At 40.1% G+C, this 8,901-nt stretch overlaps 1 protein-coding gene across 1 annotated transcript in view; it reads left to right on the top strand.

Moving 5' to 3' along the window:
- LOC109966245 (intermediate filament family orphan 1) overlaps window positions 1-5,661 on the top strand; it is a 10,981-nt gene extending 5,320 nt beyond the window's left edge. Inside the window, exons 3-9 of the mRNA XM_020610952.1 lie at window positions 1,366-1,461; window positions 1,990-2,130; window positions 2,282-2,466; window positions 2,572-2,698; window positions 3,632-3,721; window positions 3,843-3,973; window positions 4,708-5,661. Coding sequence (XP_020466608.1) covers window positions 1,366-1,461; window positions 1,990-2,130; window positions 2,282-2,466; window positions 2,572-2,698; window positions 3,632-3,721; window positions 3,843-3,973; window positions 4,708-4,792 — 855 coding nt within the window. The 3' untranslated portion in view covers window positions 4,793-5,661. The remainder of the gene's footprint in view (window positions 1-1,365; window positions 1,462-1,989; window positions 2,131-2,281; window positions 2,467-2,571; window positions 2,699-3,631; window positions 3,722-3,842; window positions 3,974-4,707) is intronic.
- Window positions 5,662-8,901: the final 3,240 nt, after the last annotated feature.

Here is an 8,901-nt window from a genome sequence, read left to right on the forward strand (position 1 = left end):
CAACCACAGCCTCCCAGAGACTGTTCAGAGAGGTGTACTGTTTACCTTCACTGTAAATTTCCTGCTTAAGAAGGGCCTAAAGGTTCTCAATAGGGTTTAGGTCAGGTGAAGAAGGGGGCCATGTCATTAGTTTTTCATCTTTAAGGCCTTTACTGGCCAGCCACGCAGTGGAGTACTTTGATGCATGTGATGGAGCGGTGTCTTGCATAAAAATCAAAGTCTTCTTGAAAGATGCAGACTTTTTCCTGTACCACTGCTTGAAGAAAGTGTCTTCTAAAAATTGGCAGTAGGTCTGAGAGTTGATTTTGAGTCCATTTTCAACCTGAAAAGGTCCAACTAGCTCATCTTTAATAATACCAGCCCATACCAGTACCCCACCTCCACCTTGCTGGCGTCTGAGTCGAAGTGGAGCTCTGTGTCCGTTACTGATCCAACCACGGGCCCATCCATCTGGTCCGTCAAGAGTCACTCTCATCTCATCAGTCCACAAAACCTTTGAAAAATCTGTCTTCAGATATTTCTTGGCCCATTCTTGACGTTTCAACCGATGTGTCTTGTTCGGAGGTGGTCGGGTTTCAGCCATTCTTACCTTGGCCATGTCTCTGAGAACTGAACACCTTGTACTTCTTGACACTCCAGGTAGGTTGCAGTTGTGGAATATGGCAGCACTGGAGGATAACAGATTCCTGGTAGCTTCATATTTGATTCTTCTCAAATCTCTGGTGGTTAATTTGCATCTTTTCTTCTCAACACATCTGTCTTTTCTTCTCAACACGTTTCTGGCGACCCTGGTGACTATTTGCTATAAAATGTTTGATGGTTCTGTGATCACGCCCCAATATCTTAGATATTTCAAGAGTGCTGCATCCCTGTGAAAGACTTTTTACAATTTTTGACTTTTCAGAGTCAGTTAAATCTCTTTTTTGGCCCATTTTTTCAGAGGAGAACATTCTGCCTAATAATTATGCACACCTTGATATAGGGTGTTGATCTCCTTAGGCCACAGCCTCCCTCGTTACACTAAAACACATCACCTCATATGCATCAAGTCCAATAAGCGTTCAAGTTTATACTGCTTGGAGTTGGAAATTATGGATAAAATGATGATATGGTCAAAATACTCACTTGCCTAATAATTGTGCACACAGTGTAGAAGAAGTCAGCAGACAGAATTATTATGTCATCAGATAAAGTGCAGGGTAGATTATACAGTTTCAGTTTATACTGTTCCTGTGTGCTTTGCTTCACCTCTGCTATGTCACCTGTAATTTCCAGTAAAGAAAGAGCTTTGGCAGGACATCTCTGTGGGTGTAGTGAGCATGCGTGCACTTAGTGCTGAAGTGTGTTCTTCCTTTATTTGTGCAGGACCTGCATGAGAGTGAAGGCTGCCAGGATGAGCTGGCTCTCAGAGTTCAGCAGCTGAAGGCAGAGCTGGTTCTCTTCAAAAGCCTCATGAGCAATGTGAGCACACTTACAACCCACACAGTCATATACCAGTCAGACATAATCTATTAGAGTTATCCCTCTGTCCCTCTGCATCTCGGTGGATGGACTGTAGCATAAATAGGAACATAAACAGCAAATGACTTTTATTAACATTTAATTGGTACCACTCTCTAAAAGGGACCTTATACAGTGTTTATAGTTGTAATTATTGGCTTGAATGTGACATGTCAAACAAAAATCTAAGCCAACATACAGTCAGTCATGTATTCAGCATCACTGGAGCATTTAATACTGCTTTATAGATCAATAATAAAGAACATGTTTTTGGTTTCTAGGTTGTGAAACATCTCTCTGGTTGGTTGTTGTTATTTTCTCCTCCATTGTTTATTAATAACTATGACTGTGCACACTGATATTTATAGGTGCAGGCTTGACTCTGACAGACCTTTTATAAAGGGTTTTATATTAGAAAGTGGTAACATATGGTATGTTTATCGCACTCGTGTAGATTTTTTCAATACTTTTCTTCCATCCTCTTTGTAGAACGTGTCAGAATTGGACACTAAGATCCAGGAGAAAGCCAGGAAGGTGGATATGGACATCTGCCGCAGGATTGATATCACTGCTCGTCTGTGTGACGTCGCTCAGCAGAGGAACTGTGAAGACGTGATCCAGATGTACCAGGTACTGTACCAGGGCTCAAACCGACCAGTTAATGTTCTCATCTTCCATTCTTCGGTTTTTATTTTCATATATTATTCAGTTTTCTTGCAGAGTAAGTTTGTCTTTTATAACAATAATGATTCACTTTCAAACCCCGAATATGTCCCAACAGGTTCCTAACCCCCAGTCATCCCTAAACTGTAGACGGAAACAAACCCCTCTGTCGTTTAATGGGAACGAATGCGATGAGCCTGTCAGCACCTCTGAAAGTGATGGAGTTGTGGTCAAAGATGAGGAACAATGTGGTTCATCAGCCAATCAGATCAATGAGGAGATGCAGAGGATGCTGAACCAGCTGTGAGTAGATGGACTTTGAAATGTGATGACTGAAATGGAGGTGACCTTCACTCCTGCACTTCCACTAATCATCCTTCAATGTGTGTATGTGCATTTTTATTTTAGACGTGAATGTGAGTTTGAGGATGACTGTGACAGTTTGGCCTGGGAGGAGACTGAAGAGACTCTGCTTCTTTGGGAGGACTTCCCAGGATGCACTCTGCCCCTGGACCCCACCCATTCAACAGGAGAGGTAGGCTTGTGGCTTTTTAATGATTAGACTTCAGAACTAGACTTACATACAGGGGGTGGACACAAAATAGACAGTTGAATGCAATTCGAAAACACCTTGTAATATGTTTTTTAAAAAGCTATAAATGTTCAAATTTTGCTGAATCAGTGGCTCATGAATGTATCAAACAGATGTGCTGATGTGTTGCATGATGTCATTTTGCACTTGCTGCTTTACTGTATCTAATGAATATACTCACTTCAATGTTATTTGTATAGTGCCAAATCACAACAAAAAAAACACCGATGCACTTTACTTAGCAGGGTCTAAACCTTATAGTATTATAGAGGAAAACCCAATAAATGTCCTTTGAGCAGTGTCCAGCGCTTTTACATTAACATTCATTCAGCAAACGTTTTGTCCAAAGTTACTTGTAGTGTGTCAGTGATTGTCTGATTCATTGCTCACAGCCCAGTCCACTGACCTTCACTGCTCTGCTGGGTCAGGGCCACTTCAGGAAATATACCACACACAAAGACAAATGCAGTGTCTGGCTTGTACTGCTGTACACTGTGTTTGTTTCAGAGAAATGCTTGTACTGTAGGTATTTGGTTTCATTCACTGGCTGTGTGGTATTTGAACAGTTTGTTGACCCTCTGAAAGGAGGAAGTGCATTAGTCGGTGAAATCTGAGCTGATGGAAGCAATAAGACCAGCTGTGCTTTAATGGCATTGTAATTTACTTTGTTTCTGATTGTTAGATGATTAACACACAAACACTGAGACAGCTAAGTCATTTGTTCAAGTTTTTCAGCTGGAGATTAGGTGGAATGGAACCAATTCAGCACTTTTCCACCTTCTTTGGTCTAAAGAGGTTGTGTACATCCAGATACTCTGACTACAAATAGCAAAACAGTCCAAATCTCTTCTCCCCCCCCTTCTCTCTCTCTACCAGGAGGACTGTCTTGAAAAGGTGATTAGTGACACAGAATGCCTGTTTAAGTCCAGAGAGAAGGAATACCAGGAGACGATTGACCAGATTGAGGTCAGACACCTATTGAACAATATTTTTATTGTTGAATATATAGACTCTTTTATATTAAGCAAACCAATGTGAGACACCGTTTGTGACCATTTGGAATAATTCTGACTGTTTCTCGCTCCAGCTGGAACTGGCCACAGCTAAGAGTGACATGAACCGACACCTGCACGAGTACATGGAGATGTGCTCAATGAAGAGAGGCCTGGATGTTCAGATGGAGACCTGCAGGAGGCTCATCACGCAGAGCGGAGACAGGTGACACACACACGTGCACCCACTGGCCTCCAGTCGACATCATCTATCCGACAGGCTTGTTGTGCATTTTTTCCCTTTTGCGATGACTTAGTTTTACAGGCTCTTACAGTTTCCTAGTTACACTTAAATCCCCCCTATAGCATTTATAAGCAGTATACAAATATTTAATTAATTGTTTATAATACACTATAATGTAGTTGTAAGCAAATATATTGGCATTTCAATTGCTTATTAATGCACAATATTTGTCAGCAACTAAAACATTTTATATCATTGTCACAGCAGCTGTGGGTGTTGACAAGCACAGAACATTTATATATGGTTAGATGTGGATTTCCAGAGGAGTTTCATTGAAGCTGCATTTAAACCCAAGAAAGTGTCAGCTTATTTTTGACAGTTTTATCCTTCATCCATGCTGAATTATTTGCCTACTTTTGGATGCATTTTACATTTTTGTATGTTCAGCTGATCTGGTGTGCACAAAATAAATGAATTAGTAACTAATCAAACATCTACCAGTTATAGTTAATCCCAGATTTAATTGTTTTTTTCCAAGAGCCTTCAGAAGACAATTGACAATTTACATGATATAATATTACAGGAAATTATGAGTACATGGAATGTATAGGTTGAGTAAAATGTTCCTTTTCTTTCCCACTACTACAAAACAAAAACAAACCTGTTGCATTTAGGCCTTTTCCATCCTGTTCTGCTGTTTTCTCCTCCCACAATAGCTCTGCGGTATCGGTGTCCTCTGATGAGAGTGACCAGAGAGACAACGACAAGTCTTCAGCATCTTCCAGCGCTGGGAGATCTTGACACCTCCTAACCCTGGCAGTAAGGCAGGCCGTGGTCATGTGACCACCACCGCATCCATCTACAATACCACACCAACACAATACACACTTGGTTCTATGGCACCACCATATTTCCACATCAGTCTTTTCATTTACTGACTCATATTGCTTGTTCATGTGTCATCCAGACAAATTGGCTTTGGTCTGAGGAGACGTTGAGCACTAAAACTTTGACTGAGTAGCAGAGCTGGGTTATTGTCAGTATGTACACATGTCACTGCCCTGCAGTAATAGCAGGACCTTTTCATCTTGTGTTAGACAGCAGTTGTTGGTGAATTGAATCTTCTAATGAAGAATTATCCTGTGAAGATTCAGCAGGTTGAATATTGTAAATTTAATGCGAGCTAATTGTCTGATGTCCCTCTGATGGCGTGAGGCAGCGCTCTAGGCTAGAGAAGAGCATAGCTTGACCAACAAGCACTTGTTAACCTGGCATCTTACAATAATCTAGCACATTTTCATAACTGTGTCATGGCTCTGACAACTTTAGAGCTACATCTACACAATGTAGTCTTATAATTTACAATCTGTCAGCAAACCAACAACAAAGAGCAGCAGATACAGTTGAAGCCAGAGGTTTACAGGCACTTAGGTTGAAGTCATTAAACCTTTTTTTAACCACTCCACAGATGTCATGTTAAACTCTCATTTTGGTAATTCAGTCAGGAAGTATTTTATGCATGACACACAAGTAATTTTTCCAACAGTGGTTTACAGACAGATTATTTCACTGATCGTTCACTATATCACAGTTCCAGGGGGTCAGAAGTTTACATACACTCAGTCGACTGGGCCTTTAAACAGCTTGGAAAATTCTAGAAAATGATGTCATGGCTTTAGAAGCTTCTGATTGGTTAATTGACATCATTTGAGTCAATAGGAGGTGCAGCTGTGGATGTATTGTAAGGCCTACCTTCAGACTCAGTACCTCTTTGTTTGACTTCATGGGAAAATCAAAAGAAATCAGCCAAGACATCAGAAACAAACTGTACCCCCACAAGTCTGGTTTATCCTTGGGAGCAATTTCCAAACGCCTGAAGGTACCACCTTCATCAGTACTAACAATACTACACAAGTATAAACACCATGGGTCAACGCAGCCATCGTACCGCTCAGGAAGGAGGCGCGTTCTGTCTCCTAGAGATGAACGTACTTTGGTCTGAACATTACAAGTCAGTCCCAGAGCAACAGCAAAGGACCTTGTGACGACACTGGAGGAAACAGGTACCAAAGTATCTGCATCCACAGTAAAACGAGTCCTATATCAACATAACCTGAAAGGCTGCTCAGCAAGGAAGAAGCCACTGCTCCAAGACCGCCATAAAAAGGCCAGTGACGGTTTGCAGCTGCACATGGAGACAAAGATCTGACTTTCTGGAGAAACGTCCTCTGGTCTGGTGAAAGAAACATTGAACTGTTTGGCCATAATGACCATCGTTATGTCTGGAGGAAGAAGGGGGAGGCTTGTAAACTGAAGAACATCATCCCAACCGTGAAGCATGAGGGTGGCAGCATCATGTTGTGGGGGTGCTTTGCTGCAGGAGGGACTGGGGCATTTCACTAAATAGAATGAATGAATGAATGAATGATAATGTGGATATATTGAACACAACATCTCAAGACATCAGCCTGGAAGTGAGAGCTTGGCCACAAATGGACAGTGACCCCAAGCAGACGTCCAGAGTTGTGGCAAAATGACTTAAGGACAAAGTCAAGGTATTGGAGTGGTCGTCACAAAGCCCTGACCTCAGTCCAATAGGAAATCTGAAAAAGCATGTGCGAGCAAAGAGGCCTCCAAACCTGACTCAGTTCCACCAGTTCTGACAGGAGGAATGGGCTGAAACTCCAGCAACTTATTGTAAGAAGCCTCCTGGAAGACATCCCAAAACATTTGAACCAAGTTAAACAATTTAAAGGCAACGCTACCAAATACTGACCGAGTGTATGTAAACTTCTGACCCACTGGGAAAGTGATGACAGAAATAAAAACTCAAATAAATCTTTTTATCTACTGTTACTTTGACTTTTCACATTCTTAAAATAAAGTAGTGATCATAACTGACCTCAGACAGAATCTTTATAGGATTAAATGTCAGGAGCTGTGAAAAGTTTAAATCTATTTGGCTAAGGTGTCTGTAAACTTCTGACTTCAACTGTAAATCAAAAAGCATATGGATGAGTGAGAAAGCTGAGTTTGGTATTTATAATGATGAGCTTGAATCTTATATCAATCTGATAAGATGTCATGATTCAGCATTTTACTGCCATACAGCTGCGGATTCAGAGTTGCCTTGTATCTGTGTAGCAACAGACTAAACCAAGGCAAAATGATTCGGTCTGCTCTCTGTGTCACTGACACACAGGCAAAAAATATGATAAATTGCTGTTAATAATGAGTTTTATTTTTAGCAGTAATGCTTAGAGTGAAGGCCATATACTGTTTGAGCAGAGCTGCATGGTTGAGCAGAATCACTCTAGTGAAAGAAGTTAGCCGTTAGGTGCCAAAATAAAACGTGATAACAGGAAACTGCTGGAAAAAAAAGTAACAAAGCTGCAGAAGCTATTTCACCGAGGTGCTTGATGTATATAAATAAACCTATTTTTGAGCCTGTAAACATTTGCACATAGAAAGGAAGAGCAAAGCAAAAATATACCATAAGAAACAATCTGCACTATTACTTGTAAAATGTATCAAAGAATGTTGACACAAACAAAACAACTAATTCTTCTATTCACATGTTGTAGGTGGGGTAATAGAATACTGAATTAACATTACCTCATTTTTACTTTATGTTTTTTAGGGGCACATTCAACCATGGACTCTGACACTCTACAGTAAAATGTACACTGATCAGCCATAACATCATGACCATTTAATGCTCTGATCACAGTGCATCTTGTGTGAATCTGTTTGCTAACATAGTTGGACTGTATAAAAGAGCATGAATTTGTCCTCCATTTTGTGATTAAAAATATGTTAAAAGAGTGAAAACTGGACGTGAGGACAAGTTAGAGATTTTTTTTAAATTTTTTTAAGACCCGATTCTAGGTGTGATATCACCACTATAACTGCTAAGTGTTTCTCTTGATAGAGACCAACGTACAGTATTTCGCCTTTTTAACCATTTTAACAAAGATTCAAACAAAAGGAATTTTTTGAAAAGAATGAATCATAGGTGTAGTGCTCCTAGGACACACCAGAACGATGCTCTACCACAAGAGAGGAGAAAGAATCATCCTATTGGCATAATCAGATTGAAATTCATAATGTTGCATTGGCAGTGAGGGAGATGCTCTGACTCAGTCGTCAGCCATCACAGTTTGGCCTTTATCAAAGTCACTCAGATCGTTACTTTACCTGTCAGTGGTCATAATGTTATGGCTGATCTGTGTATGTTAGGATACTGCTGGTAATGGTCACTATTAGAAAAAAAACCTCCTTCTGGCTGTAGATTCTTATATGTGCTTGAACCAGTTTGTTAGAGTAATAAAAACAGGAGGAGGACATTTGAAGCTTATGCACTTGTGATTGTGTGGCTGTTGGAATCAGCTGAATGCTGATCTGAATGTTTCACATCTTTATGAAAACAGGATGAGGATGTCAGAGTTAAATTGTGTGAGACAAAACATACCGTTTCCCTTTTGTATAGTTTTACTTTCATGCTCTGAGTGAGTCTGTGTATGCATGTGCCGGCGCGTATGTTTTTGGGTGATATGTCTGTATTATGAGTGTTCTAATAAAGATTCACTATGGCAAATATATAACATGAAGAAGAAGGAAACTTCAGTTCAATTTGACACGGTCTCTATATTTAGCAGTTTCATTGTGGTAGACTGAGACTGAGATGTCTGTTGACAGTCATCGCTTCAAAAAATCTATAATTCAAATAATTTTTTCCACTGGTACTCTATCTCTATGATTGTATGTGGTTGCCAAGTAAAATCAATTTAAAAATAACTCATGTAAAAAAAAAGAACTACTGAAATGCAAATGCTTTAGCAAAATGACTATATGATGGCCTTGATATTATATGTGTAATGGAAATATAGCTTTGAAGATATACTTGTGTT

The sequence above is a fragment of the Monopterus albus genome, unplaced genomic scaffold (genome assembly GCF_001952655.1).
Source record: "Monopterus albus unplaced genomic scaffold, M_albus_1.0 scaffold107.1, whole genome shotgun sequence".
Classification (NCBI taxonomy): domain Eukaryota; kingdom Metazoa; phylum Chordata; class Actinopteri; order Synbranchiformes; family Synbranchidae; genus Monopterus; species Monopterus albus.